Genomic DNA, 14,872 nt, shown 5'->3' on the forward strand with positions numbered 1-14,872 from the left:
CTTAATTGGTGTTCATTTGGGAGGGCTTTCATGTGGAAACTTTCAATATTACATGAGTTGAAAAACAAGGAAAGCCTTGAAGCCATGTTTGGAAAAAAAAATCTGAAAAAACATGGATTGAAATTGAGGTTGTCTTAGTGCTCGTTTGGTAGGGCTTTTTCATGGCTTCTAGCATTGGAATGTAAGCCCTGTATAGACAGTCATGAAAAAAAAAAGTCATGAAGCTGTTGAAAGATTCGTGTGGCACCCAAAATGAAAGTAAAACAGAGATAAAGAGAAGAAAGCATAGATTCATATGAAATTTCATAAGTTTTAATTACAATAATAACTATTCCATTATTGATAGTTTATTTCTAAATAATTTCTAAATTAAAAAAATATTTTTGAATAAAATGCACATTAATGGACTTGATAGATTAAATTTATATTATATTTTCAAATACTTTGTAAACAATATTTTTTATTTCTGTAAATAATAAATAAATTATTATTCAATGCAAAATAATATATTAATTAATAATTTATTAAAAAATTAAGATATATATCATATGCAAAATGTTCAATTTTGAGTATTAAAATAATAATTCTATTATTACTCTCAAAAATTAATTATTCTATTATTAATATTTTATTTGTATTAATTTTTAAAATTAAGATTCATTTTTTGATATATATATATATATATATCATTTTATCATTATTTATTCCATTGATTTTTAAAATACTTATTATTCTTTTTAATTTGCGGTTGGAGTTGTTGAAAATAAATGTATGTTTTTTTTTTGTTATTTGCAAGTAGATATTAATTTTAATAAAAATCAGTTTGTTATACTTATTTGACGTGAAATGAGAAGTGGCTTTATGGTTGAAGGTGGGCCTTATGCGCAAGGGCATTGACCAATCTGGGTTCAAGTCATGCCATCCTTCTTTTTTATTGTGAGATGCTCGGTTGTTGAAACCGAAGTCGATACGTTTCCGTATCGGTATGTATCCGCTGACATTATACGATACGCCGATATGGTGCTGTATCGGAAGTTCGGAACGATGGTGAACCTGCTTGCTGGAGACAAGATTATGATAGATGACCAATGGAACTAGTCCGATCAATCGCCCGTAGAAAAGAGTGATCCGAGATTCTGAGGAGTGCAGGTCCAAGTCAAGTCAACATTTATGAATTATGAAAATAGAGAGAGAGAGAGAGAGGAAGCGAGAGGTTTCCAGTTTACTTCCAAGAAGGAGCTGAGAAACCAGTCAACGAAGCGGTTTTCCTTAGCGTATACTGTTTTTCTCATCCTCCAGTCTTCCTGAAATACCAAAACCCCTCTTTGTCTCTCTTTCTCTCTCTTCCTCTGCATCTTGGGAAGTAAGTCAGTAACTAATGAGGAGAGCACAGTGTCTGTGAAGTGTGAACGAAGTTGATAAGCTCTTGCGGAACTTAAATTACAGACAGGCTTGTTTGCAGTTGAAAATTGCGCAGTCTTTTCTTTGGTACTTTTTATCTACTATGTCTTTTTTTCTTCATACAATATGCATATCTCTTGCTCTTGATTCTGTTTTATTTAATGTTTGAATGGGGCTTTGTTATGTTATGCGAACTGGTAAAGGAAGAGGGATATTGTCCTAGTAGAATCCAATCTCTGCATCAGCTGCAAAGTTGGCAAAGTTATTAGCATACGTATTGGGCTCTCAACTAGATGATGGCCGCTTGGAAGTTGGAGAGGAGTTGCCTGGCTTTCAAGGTGTAGAGCTTCATGTCACATGATATGGGTTTATGCTGATTTCTTATAAGGTCCACCTTTAGTTTGTATCACCTTCAATGATTATGTGTGAGTAGTGGAGCCAATGGGCTACTTTGAGGATGTTTACTGCTACTACTTGAAATTTACCAGATGAGTCCCTAACGATCTCTCCTAAGGCTTCTGGCCCAGGGGTGACACTGGCTAGACTCGAAGATGATATTCACAGTGGTTGGTTATCCTTATGTTGTGGCTTTCTCTACAAATCATCTGAAACTAGGAAACTCACAACGGATGATCAACTCTAATTCTCCGTGCAGTTCGTTGATCCTAAAATTGCATGGGCTTCAGTGCTTCACCTGATAACTTTTTTTGGATTGATCTGATACCATCTTGTTTTTTCCTTAGTCTAAATTTATTTGCTTGACTCTTACTTTATGTCATTATGTGATTGAGAGTGAGAGAAGGAAGAATAAGGGAAGTAAAGAGATAAAGAGAGGAGAAATAGGAATTTGTAAATCTTTTTGCTTCTTTTAATACAATACCCTTTTCTCAAAATATTAAAAATTTTCCCCTTTTACTCCCCATTCTACAAATATATCCTATCTATCAAACTACCCACCCAGATTTATCAAACCTATTATTAAATACTTATTTTTTCCATTTTCTTTCTTTTCTTACATGGTTATATCTTTTTTTTTTTTCAGATCTGTTTTGCTCCTTGTAATTGACACTTCTCTTCTATTCTAATCTGCAGATAGATGAAGAGTAGGGGCATGTGAAGAGTCAAAAAGTAGGGGCGTGTGTCCCTTCATTGTATTTATATCATGACCAAATTATATGTAATATGACAATCATGCTCCTTTGTGCCCAACTCAAAGAAATTAAAAAAAGAAGATAGAAATAACTAGAATAACTATAAATCTCTCAACAAGATCTGTTTAGAAGATGAAGTAGCAGAGGATGAGACTGGAGATGATGATGTTTAAGCTGATGAAGTTTTCAGGGTTAACAAGATAATATATTTAAACATTGTGATTGAAAAAGAAGTTGTGGTTGGAAAAAATTGAGCTTCTTCTTTTCAGGAGGAGAAGAATATGCTAGAAAAGTGTTCTTGAAATTAAATCAGAGTAAAACAAGTAAAAATTCCAAAATTGCACATACAAATTCCATTATGTAGTTCAAAAATAATTTTCTTGTGATGTTTTTTTTATTTTATTTTTTTTTGGGGGGGGGAGGGTGGTAGGTGGAGTATCTAACGGTTTTCTGTTTGGAATGTTAAGTTGATACTGAAGGGGGAACTTTGGAATTAATTTGGTGAGAGTTTATGGTTTAAAATGGATTATCTTTTATTTTATTTTTTGAGTGGATTATAAAGTTAGTCTTGGAGAGGTGGATGGAAGTTATAGTGGCTTGGCATGTAAGATGATTGGGGGGGTTACCCGAGATTGTATCCTTTTCTTTATATTAGTTATTGGTAATCAAATACTTGAATTAACTTAGAACTTTAGGAGTATTACAGGGCTCACAGCTAAAGCCAAACACACAATAATCTGTTGAGTACATGTTAGCCTGGAAAAGTTGCTCCCTAGTCACCCCTTGCTTGGCTAAGGAATTTTCCAATGCATTTGTTAACCTGTTAATGATTTTTTTCTTTACAATAAAAAAATCATTTTATAGATCACCTACTTACAACATTAATGATGCGTGTTTGTAATTATAAAATGTACGCCATGGTATGTACTGACCAATACCTCTTGCCAGGTATGCATACAAGACACTGATTGACCAATATCTCCCTTTTCTGTTGCCCTATTATGACATTCTCTAAATTTTGGCACTTGATACTTTAAATGTATAGCTTCTTCAAATCTTGAATGAATATAAAATAGGAATTTGGGTTTCTGCTTATTTATTTTCTTCAACTTTTTAATACAGGTTTAGTCCCTGAGAAATGACTAGTGATGAGAAGGATGAAGTACCCATGTTATCAAACACTCATTCTCAGTCATTGGATGAGTGCCAGGATGTTGAATTCCCAAGATTTTCATCAAGGAACAGGAGCGTATCCATGTCTATAGCAATGAAACCTATGGAGTTAGATGAAAGTGAAAGTAAATTTGTAGGTTATACTGGTCCTTTACGGACTGAGAGAAGTACTCCATTTGTGCAGATGAGTGGTCCTTTATATATTACGCGGAAACCTGAGAACCTTAATAAGCCAATGCATGGGTTAATTGATCGAAAAAAATCAGTGCTTATGGAAGAACATTATCCTTCGCAGAATGGTATGGATCAAAAAGAATGGATAGTTGAAAGTTATGCTGACAAGAATGAACATTTATTGAGATCCGGGCCATTAGGAGTATGCAATGATCCTTACTGTACAACATGTCCAACATATTATAATTCCAGTGAATTTCGACAAAAGAACTCAAGAGCTTCAGGTCTATTTGATTCAAAGGTGCTTCTCATCCCTTAAGTTCAGCTCTATATTTATACTTTCATACTTGCATCTACAAAACCTATGTGCATCCATATTTATAATTTAGGCATATGGTATTCTTAAATGATATCCAGACACCAATTAGATGGAGTAAAAAAAAATCAGGTCATATAGCTATGGTGTTCTGTGATAATACTACAGGTTTTGTAGTTTCTTTTGATAGGTGATGCATAATTTTATGAATGCAAAAATCAAATGTTACAAAAATATAAGAGATGATGCATTGATTGATTGTTTTCTGTGCATTTTCGTCAAGAGAAAACCAAATGTGTGTCATTTCTTGAAGTAGTTGTTCAAGCCATGATGCTTTCTTCTCCAACTCAAATTGAAATCTGTCCCACTTCCACTGCTGTGATGACCACTTTCCGAACCATTTCCTCCGCTTTTATTTATTTATGATAAATAATCATTTCCTCCGTTTTCAAACCCTTAATCCCCAAATCTTGCCTTACCTCCATGAATCTCTTTTCTGGTGATGAGGAGAATATGTAGAGGGAGAAGGAGAAGGAAAAGCAGAAAGACGTACTGAGATTGACGTCGATGGTCACTACAGCAATAGCACCAGCTTTTCTCTCTTCTTTGCAACTGCAATTTGATGGAGTCGAGGAGAAGAATATCTGTAAATGACAATGAGTTAGAGGCATCTGACCTTATTGGTACCCTTGACCTAAACCACCCTGACCCTTTTTCTATTATCCAAATGGGCGACTTGACCCATATTGACCCACTACTCAATTGGGTGGATATGGTTGGGTTTCCAAGTGGGTGGGTTGGGTGGGTCATATGAGTCTGGGTCAAAATTGCTAGCCCTATGGATTAGGAGTTGCTTGCAAAGGTGTCGTTTACTTGGTGATTGTGAATGGAGGTGTGAAGAGTTTTTTTGGGGCTCTTAGGGTATTGAGGCAGGGTGATCCTTTGTCCCCTTTTCTCCCTACTCTTGTGGTAGATGTGTTAAGTAGGCTTATCTGAAGGGCAGATAGGATGTAATTGATCAAAGATTGTAGTGTGGGAAGAAATAGGGTGTTGGTGACTCACCTATGGTTTGCAAATGATAACATTATTTTTTGTGATGGGGAGAATAGATAGTGGTATGAAAATTTAAAGCTTTTGATAAGTGTTTCTACTGTTGCTACAGTAGTCCGAACCAGTAAGGAGAAGAAGAAAGAGAAAGAGAAGAAGAAGAAGAAGAGAAGAAGAAGAAGATGAAAGAACTGTCGAACCTGATAGCTAAACCCTATCAGTCGACCTCTTAATAGTGATTAGGCTTCTAATTAAATGTACAAGGACTAAACTACCCCTACTTAAGTATGGGACAGAGAACCTCTAATAAGACTGCCATATAAGCTCATAACTTAACTGTTGAAGTTTGACCTGCCATAGAATTCTGTCTTGTTCGTTGACTGTAGAGTAAAGTAGACAGCAAGAAGTAGGAGAGGAAAGAAGAAAAGAGAGAAGAGAGAAAAGAGAGAAAGGCTGGTTCGAATTAGGGAAAAAAGTTAATCCCTTGATTCGGCCAGACCTATTATTATATTATTGACTTATTGAAAAAGACTTGAGTGCCCTTCTTTAAGTAAGAGGCACTCGAACTAACATAACAGTACACATCAGCATTGCTCAACAAGTACAAAGACTGAAATACCCCTTCACTAACACCACTAACACTCCCCCTCAAGCTGGTGAGTATATATCATATAATCCCAGCTTGTTACATATGTAGTCCACTCTCCCCCGACTCAAGCCTTTTGTAAACAAGTCTGCCCACTGGTTTCCCGTACTAACATATGCAGTTTCTATCACCCCATTCAGCACCTTCTCTCTCACAAAATGACAGTCAACTTCGATGTGCTTGGTTCTTTCATGAAACACTGGATTGGAAGAGATATGAACCGCTGCCTGATTGTCACAGTAGAGCTTCATTGGAGTACTGATGTCATATCCTATCTCCTGTAGAAGGTTCCTCAGCCACACTAGTTCACAAGCAGTATGTGCCATGGCCCTATATTCCGCTTCTGCACTGCTTCTTGCCACAACTGTTTGCTTCTTACTTTTCCATGTTACCAGGTTACCCCCCAGAAAGGTGCAATAGCCTGTGGTAGATCGTCTATCAGACATAGAACCTGCCCAATCAGCATCGGTGTATCCTTCTACTACCAGTTTTCCACCACTTCTGTACAGCAAACCACGACCAGGAGCTCCTTTCAGATACCTCACAATCCTTAGCACTGCATTCCAATGTGGGACCAAAGGTTTCTGCATGAACTGACTCACCACACTAACCGCAAATGAAATATCTGGCCGAGTAATGGTTAGATAGTTTAGTTTGCCTACAAGTCGTCGGTATCTGCCAGGCTCTTCAAACACTTCACCTATATCACTGCTCAGCCTCGTATTTGTTTCCATAGGTGTCTCAGCCGGTTTAGTACCCAACAATCCTGTTTCTTCCAGTAAATCAAGCACATATTTCCTCTGGCACAAATTAATGCCATGCTTAGATCTTGCTACCTCTATGCCCAAAAAGTATTTCAACTTGCCAAGGTCCTTTGTCTGAAAGTGTTCCTGTAGGAATGCCTTCAATCTGTCAATGCCCATTTTATCATTCCCAGTCACAACGATATCATCCACATACACCACCAATATTATTTTACCTGCCGAAGAGTCAAGACTGAAGACAGAGTGATCAACTTGGCACTGTTTCAGACCAAACTTCTTGACCACCTCACTGAACCTACCAAACCATGCTCGAGGGGACTGTTTAAGTCCATAAATAGCCTTCTTAAGTCTACATACCTTACCATCCTCCCCCTGAGCAACAAACCCAGGTGGTTGCTCCATGTAGACCTCCTCGAGCAAATCCCCATGCAAAAAGGCATTTTTGATATCGAGCTGATGGAGAGGCCAACCAGACATAGCTGCAAGAGAGATGACGACACGAACTGATCCTATCTTAGCAACCGGGGAGAACGTCTCCGTGTAGTCAATGCCATAGGTTTGGGAGTACCCTTTGGCAACCAGCCGCGCCTTCAGGCGCTCAACACGACCATCTGGCAAGTACTTAACACTATACACCCACTTACAACCGACAGCCTGCTTCCCAGGAGGAAGAGCGGTGAGATCCCAAGTGTGATTATGATGCAAAGCAGAGAGCTCTTCTTCCATAGCACGGCACCACTCTGGAGAGGTAAGGGCTTCCTGGACATCCTTAGGAACAACCACGGAGGATAACAAAGATATGAACTGGCGATGGGAAGCGGAGAGGTGGGTAAGTGAAACAAAATTGGAAATAGGGTGAAGGGTGCAAGTACGCTTACCTTTCCGTAAGGCAATAGGAAGATCTAGGTCGGAGGCTGGTGTCGAAGCTGGAGCTGGATCTGTCGACGGTGATGAAGCTGGAGGAGCTGCAGCCGGTACACGTGGGCGATGTGTATACACGTGACGGATGGGTGGACGGTCAACCAATGGTGGCACCGGAGGCAAGGACGTAGGCATGACTGGAACCAAAGGAGGTGGATCAGCCACAGGAAGAGGAAGAGGAGGTGGTGATGTGGGGGAAGCAGCAACACCGGACCCCACGAAGAACGGAGTAGACTCAAAGAATGTAACATCAGCACATACCAAGGAACGACGAGAACTAGGATGATAACACTTGTACCCTTTCTGAGTTCGGGAATAACCAAGGAAGATACACTTCATGGAACGTGCATCTAACTTGTCAGTCCCGGGACTCAGATTATGAACGAAGCAGACACACCCAAATACCCGAGGAGAAAGCGAAAACGGAGACATGTTGGGGAATAAGACACTAAAAGGAGAACGACCATCAAGGATAGACGTGGGCATCCGATTAATTAAGAAACAAGAGGTGAGCATTGCATCGCTCCAAAAAGTTTTGGGAACATTCATGTGGTGCATGAGGGAGCGTGCCGTTTCTACAAGATGGCGGTTCTTTCTCTCAGCAACCCCATTTTGTTGCGGAGTATAGGTACATGAAGTTTGGTGTATAATGCCATGTTGGTCCAAGTATTCTCGAAAAGATGAAGACAAGTATTCACGACCATTATCAGAACGGAAAATTTTGATGTGAACACCAAATTGATTGCGGATCTCAGCATAAAATTTCTGGAAGATGGAAAATAATTCACTTCTTTCTTTCATTAAATAGAGCCACGTCATTCTTGAACAGTCATCAACAAAAATAACAAAATATCGGTATCCATTATATGACATCACTTTATAAGGACCCCAAACATCTGAATGAATTAAAGAAAAAAGACTCGACACACGGTTATCGACCCTAGAACGAAAGGGAACACGATGGTGTTTCCCAAATTGACAAGACTCACAATCTAAAACAGAAAGTTGACTCAATGAAGGGACTAAGGACTGCAACACTTTCAGCGAAGGATGACCAAATCTACAGTGCCACTGGAGAGGAGAAATGGATGACTGAAGAGCCGTTGACGTTCGTCCACCACCATCAAGATAATACAGTCCACCGGCTTCATGCCCTCCACCAATCTTCATCCCCGTCTTGAGATCCTGAAAAACACACATAGAAGGGTAAAAAGTGATGGAGCACTTAAGTGACTTGGTCAGCTTACTAACAGACATAAGATTAAATGGAAGCTTAGGTACATATAAAACAGAGGATAGGGATACAGGGTCTAGGTCAACATTACCAACACCACAGATAGATGACGTGGAGCCATTAGCAAGGGTAACAGATTGTGATGTTGAGCAATGAGTGAGAGATGAAAACACACCTGGAGTTCCCGTCATGTGATCGGAGGCTCCAGAGTCAATAATCCAGGGGTTGGGTGTGGATGCCAAACAAGCCATACCTGAGTGTGCAAAGGAAGCTGTGTTCTGCTGCGACTTGGATTGAACAAACCTCTCATACTCATCACGAGGAACACTCACCATCTCCTTGCCTGGACCATCTGAGGGAGTAGAAGGCATCGGGTCAGCTGACCGTTTCTCCTGTGTAGGGCTGAAACTGGTGTCACTAGTCATGGCATGGTTGGCCCACGTCGAGGGAGGACCATGTAAGTCATAGCAGTAGTTAATGGTATGTCCATCCAAACCACAGTGAGTACACTTCCGTGGACCCGAGCCACGTCCTCTACCACGAGCTCCCCCTGAATCTCTGCCTCCAGTACGACCACCACCACGGATATGTGTAGATCCACCACTACCACTCCTGCCAGGCTGGGTTCCTCGAGTCCCACTTCTGCCACCTCGGCCTCTTGACACTGCAAATGCTGATTTATCGGAGACATTAGAGTCCATAGATCCAATGGAAGCCCTCCGAAGACGAGCAAACACCTCCTCTAAAGATGGAAGAGTAGATCCCCCTAGTATCTGGGCTCGTACTGGTTCATACTCAGACTTCAGCCCCACCAGAAACCGTGTTACATCAAGCTGCTCTCGCTGTTGCTGTTGAACTTTGACATCTGAAGTGAGAGGATGATAGACATTTAACTCATTACGGATATTCCTCACATTGGCATAGTACTCCTCAAGGCTCTGATTTCCCTGTTGCAGATTGAAGTATTCCTGATACAGTTGATATACCCTAGTGGTATTATCCTGACCTGAATACAGTTTCTTGGCATGATCCCACACCTCTTTGGCTGTGTCAAGAAACATGAAGTTCACACTGATTTTGGGTTCCATACTGTTCCACAACCATGTAATGATCTGTGCATCTTCCTGTTCCCAGTCTTCATACTCCTGAGAATTAGCGGGAGGTTTCTCCTCTCTTATATGCTTCACTTTCTTCTTCGCCTTCAGAAAAACCTCTACAGACTTGGCCCAAGGGACATAATTCTCTCCATTCAGTTTAATGGAGGTCATTTGGACATTCAGGTAGTCAGTAGATATCATGACACTAGGTTTACTATCACTGTTATCTGCCATTGCCGAACTCCCTTAATTCTGAGCACTGAATTAGGAGCACTACACACTGCACACTACACACAGACACTTCATCGAAATCTGCACACTGATTTCAACAGCTGAGAACTGCAACACCACAAACCCTACTCACCGAGGTCTACACACTGATTTCAGCGATATCAAAAGCTGAAAACCACACTTGTAACACCACCAACATTAATCCACAACTATAGGAAGCTTCACCATTAAGTAGACACTATTGCCATTCGAATCACACACAAACCAGAATAAACCCTAGCATAAACCCTAGCATACTGCAATCTGAGAACCCATCATGCGAACTGTACTACACCTCTCATGTATTCCATAACAAAAAAAAATATATAAAAAAAACTTTACCTCATCGCCTGAAGGCCAACCATACGAAGGGCTGAGACACCACTGCACCACACGTACCAGCCCTAACTAGGGCTTAGAAACCACAACAACCAATCACCAACGACACAATCGGAGGCATAGAGACCTCCTAGGGAAGAGGGCGATCACTCCTTTTCAGCCCTTTTCCCAGTCTCCAACTCACAACTGAGAACCCCAAGTGAAACCCTAATTCGAATGCGCAGAAGGCAGAATTCTAGCAAGTCTGATTTGGTGAACCTAGCTCTGATACCATGTTGAAGTTTGACCTGCCATAGAATTCTGTCTTGTTCGTTGACTGTAGAGTAAAGTAGACAGCAAGAAGTAGGAGAGGAAAGAAGAAAAGAGAGAAGAGAGAAAAGAGAGAAAGGCTGGTTCGAATTAGGGAAAAAAGTTAATCCCTTGATTCGGCCAGACCTATTATTATATTATTGACTTATTGAAAAAGACTTGAGTGCCCTTCTTTAAGTAAGAGGCACTCGAACTAACATAACAGTACACATCAGCATTGCTCAACAAGTACAAAGACTGAAATACCCCTTCACTAACACCACTAACATTAACCAAGGCGAGTTGACTAATCTACCCTTATTCGGCTAACTCTAACACTCCCCCTCAAGCTGGAGAATATATGTCATATAATCCCAACTTGTTACATATATAGTTCACTCTCCCTGAGCTTAAGGCTTTTGTAAACAAATTTGCCCACTGATCACCTGAGCTTACATGTTCTGCGCTTATCTCTCCAGTAAGAACCTTCTCCCTCACAAAGTGGCAATCAATCTCTATGTGCTTTGTTCTCTCATGAAAAACGGGGTTGGATGAGATATGGAGCGCAGCTTGATTGTCACAGTACAACTTCATAGGTTTATCCATGTGGAACCCGATTTCTTGTAGGAGATTCCTCAACCACACTAATTCACATGTAGTGTGTGCCATGGCTCTGTACTCGGCTTCAGCACTGCTTCTAGCCACAACCGTCTGCTTTTTACTCTTCCACGTCACAAGATTTCCTCCAAGAAATGTGCAGTAACCCGTAGTAGATCTTCTATCAGACACAGAGCCCGCGCAATCTGCATCCGTGTACCCAACTACTTCAAGTTTTCCTCCTGGTTTATACAATAGCCCACGGCCCAGAGCTCCCTTCAAATATCTTACAATTCTAAGAACTGCATCCCAGTGAGATATACGAGGGTTCTGCATAAATTGGCTCACCACACTGACTGCAAAGGAGATGTCTGGTCTCGTGATAATCAAATAGTTCAGCTTCCCCACTAGTCGTCTATACCTTCCAGGATCATCAAATATTTTCCCTGTATCACTGCTCAACTTAACATTTGGTTCCATAGGAGTCTCAGCTGGTTTTGCACCTAACAATCCTGTTTCGTCCAATAGATCGAGAACATATTTTCTTTGGCACAGGTTTACACCTTGTCTTGATCTAGCAACTTCTATACCCAAGAAATACTTCAATGTCCCAAGGTCTTTTGTTTGAAAATGATTTTGCAGAAAGACCTTGAGTTTGTCGATCCCCAATTTGTCACTGCCAGTTATGACAATATCATCCACATAGACCACTAATAAAATCTTTCCAGCTTCTGAGTCATAGCTGAACACTGAGTGATCAACCTGGCATTGTTTCATTCTAAAATTCTTCACCACTTCACTAAACTTCCCGAACCAAGCACGAGGCGATTGTTTCAACCCATAAATTGCCTTTTTCAGTCTGCACACCTTACCAGCCTCCCCCTGAGCAACAAACCCAGGTGGTTGCTCCATATATACCTCTATAAGGTCACCATGAAGGAAGGCATTTTTTATGTCAAGTTGAAATAAGGGCCAATCATACATAACTGCCAGGGAAATTAACACACGGACAGAGCTAATCTTAGTCACTGGAGAGAAGGTCTCCATATAGTCCACTCCATACAACTGTGAATACCCTTTAGCAATAAGTCTGGCTTTCAGATGCTCCACACTACCATCTGGCAAGTATTTAACATTATACACCCATTTACAACCCACAACATGCTTACCAAGAGGAAGAGTAGTGAGCTCCCACATGTGAGTATGCTGAAGAGCAGAGAGTTCCTCCTCCATTGCCTGCCTCCACCCAGGTGAACTAAGAGCCTCTTGGACATTGTTAGGTATGGAAATAGATGACAATAGTGAAACAAATTGGCGATGTGAGGTGGAAAGGCGAGATACTGAAACAAAATTGGAAATGGAATGGAGAGTAGAACTACGTTTACCTTTTCGTAAGGCAATGGGTAGGTCAAGTCCCGAGGGTTCAGCAACAGGAGCAACGACAGGATCCGCAGACAAGGTAGAAGCTGGAGGAGGGGCCAGTGTCGTTCGATGTGTATACACTTGCTGAATTGGTGGTCATTCAGTAGGGATCTGCATTGGATGAGGTGACGAGTCAACTCCAACAGGAACACCCGGAACGGGATCATTGACCGGAAGAGGAAGAGGAAGTAAAGGTGGAGACGAAGATGCTTCAGTTCCTGAGAAGAAGGGAACAGACTCAAAAAAGGTGACATTAGGACAGACATAGCACTTCCGAGTAATGGGATTGTAACACTTGTACCATTTTTGAGTCCGAGAGTAGCCAAGAAAGACACACTTAATGGAGCGTGATAGGGTTTAGCTATCAGGAGTGTGCATCCAACTTGTCTATTCCAGGACTTAGATTTTGAACAAAGCCCACACAGCCAAAGATACGAGGTGTTAATGGAAAGGGAGACAAGCTGGGGAACAAGATAGAGAAGGGAGACCGACCATGAAAAAGGAGGGCATCCGATTAATGAGGAAACACGCAGTAAGTACAGCATCACTCCAAAACCGTTTAGGAACACTCATATGATGAAGAATAGACCGAGCTGTTTCAAGGAGATGACGGTTCTTCCGTTCAGCCACCCCATTTTGTTGAGGAGTGGATGCACAAGAAGTTTGATGAATGATGCCATGCTGTTCTAAATACTGTTGAAAGGAAGTTAGAAAATATTCATGACCATTATCTGAACGAAGAACTTTGATTGGAACACCAAATTGTGTACGTATTTCAGCATGGAATTTTTGAAAAATGGAAAATAATTCACTCATTTCTTTCATTAAATAAATCCATGTCATTCTTGAACAATCATCAATAAAAGTGACAAAATACTTGTAACCATTATAAGACTCTATTTTGATCGGGCCCCAAACATCTGAATGAACCAAAGCAAAAGGACTCAACATACGACTTTCAACTCTAGGACTGAAGGAAACACGGCGATGTTTCCTAAGCTGACACGACTCACACTGTAACACTGACAAATGACTCAAAGACGGAACTAGTATCTTGAGTGCCTTGAGGGAAGGATGTCCCAGTCGACAATGCCACTGTAGAGGAGTGAGTGAAGTCCGAAGTGCAACTAACGATCCACCACCGTCAAGATAATACAATCCACTAGTTTCATGCCCCCCACCAATCTTCTTCCCCGTCCTGAGATCATGAAAAACACAAGAGGAAGGGAAAAAAGTAACAGAACAGTTAAGAGTCTTGGTTAATTTACTAACAGACATAAGATTGAATGGAAACTTAGGGACATATAGAACAGATGATAAAGAAAGAGAAGCCATGTCAACATTGCCAACACCACAGATGAGAGAGGAGGAACCATTGGCAAGGGTAACAGTTTGAGATGTGGAAGTTTCAGAGAGAGAAGAGAACACACCTGGAGTCCCGGTCATGTGATCAGAGGCTCTAGAGTCAATAATCCAAGGAGAGGTTTTAGATGACAGGCAAACTATACCTGAGTGGGCAAGAGTAGCAGTAGTGTGCTGTGAAGTGGATTGAAGGAACCGCTCATACTCATCACGCGGTACACTCACCATCACCCTTCCGGAAACAGATGTAGATGTGGAAGGAGTTAGGCCTACCTGTTGATTATCACTGACATCAACCCCACCAGCAATAGCATGATTGGCCCATTTAGAGGGAGGGCGGCCATGAAGATCATAACAGAAATTTACGGAATGTCCTTCCCTGCCACAGTGGGTACACTTCCTTGTAGAGCTGCCTTTTTCTTTGCCACGGCCTCCCCCTGAGTCACGGCCACCACCACGCCCAAATATGGAACCACCACGACCTCCTCGGGAGGCATGTTATCCCCCTTTCGTACCACGTCCACCTCCTCTGGCTGTCACAAAAGCTGATTTATCAGCCTGTGTGGGATTCTCTGTCTGTCCCAAAGAAATCCTGCGAAGCCGAGCAAACACTTCCTCAAGTGTAGGAAGGGTAGAGCCCCCCAATATTTGGGCCCTAATTGGTTCATAC

General features: G+C 41.1%; 1 protein-coding gene across 4 annotated transcripts in view; it reads left to right on the forward strand.

The window, feature by feature from the left end:
- Positions 1 to 1,144: 1,144 nt before the first annotated feature.
- Positions 1,145 to 14,872, forward strand: part of LOC104590510 (putative cyclic nucleotide-gated ion channel 20, chloroplastic) — a 199,809-nt gene continuing 186,081 nt past the window's right edge. For 2 of the 4 annotated variants that reach the window (XM_088903866.1, XM_088903867.1), the window contains exons 1-2: positions 1,145 to 1,488; positions 3,675 to 4,200. In XM_088903866.1, coding sequence (XP_088759992.1) covers positions 3,691 to 4,200 — 510 coding nt within the window. In that variant the 5' untranslated portion in view covers positions 1,145 to 1,488; positions 3,675 to 3,690. Of the gene's footprint in view, positions 1,489 to 1,604; positions 1,790 to 3,674; positions 4,201 to 14,872 lie in introns of all 4 variants that reach the window. The other 2 variants (XM_088903865.1, XM_088903864.1) reach the window with 2 other exon arrangements.

This window comes from Nelumbo nucifera, chromosome 4 (assembly GCF_055504915.1).
Source record: "Nelumbo nucifera cultivar China Antique chromosome 4, China Antique-T2T, whole genome shotgun sequence".
Taxonomy (NCBI): domain Eukaryota; kingdom Viridiplantae; phylum Streptophyta; class Magnoliopsida; order Proteales; family Nelumbonaceae; genus Nelumbo; species Nelumbo nucifera.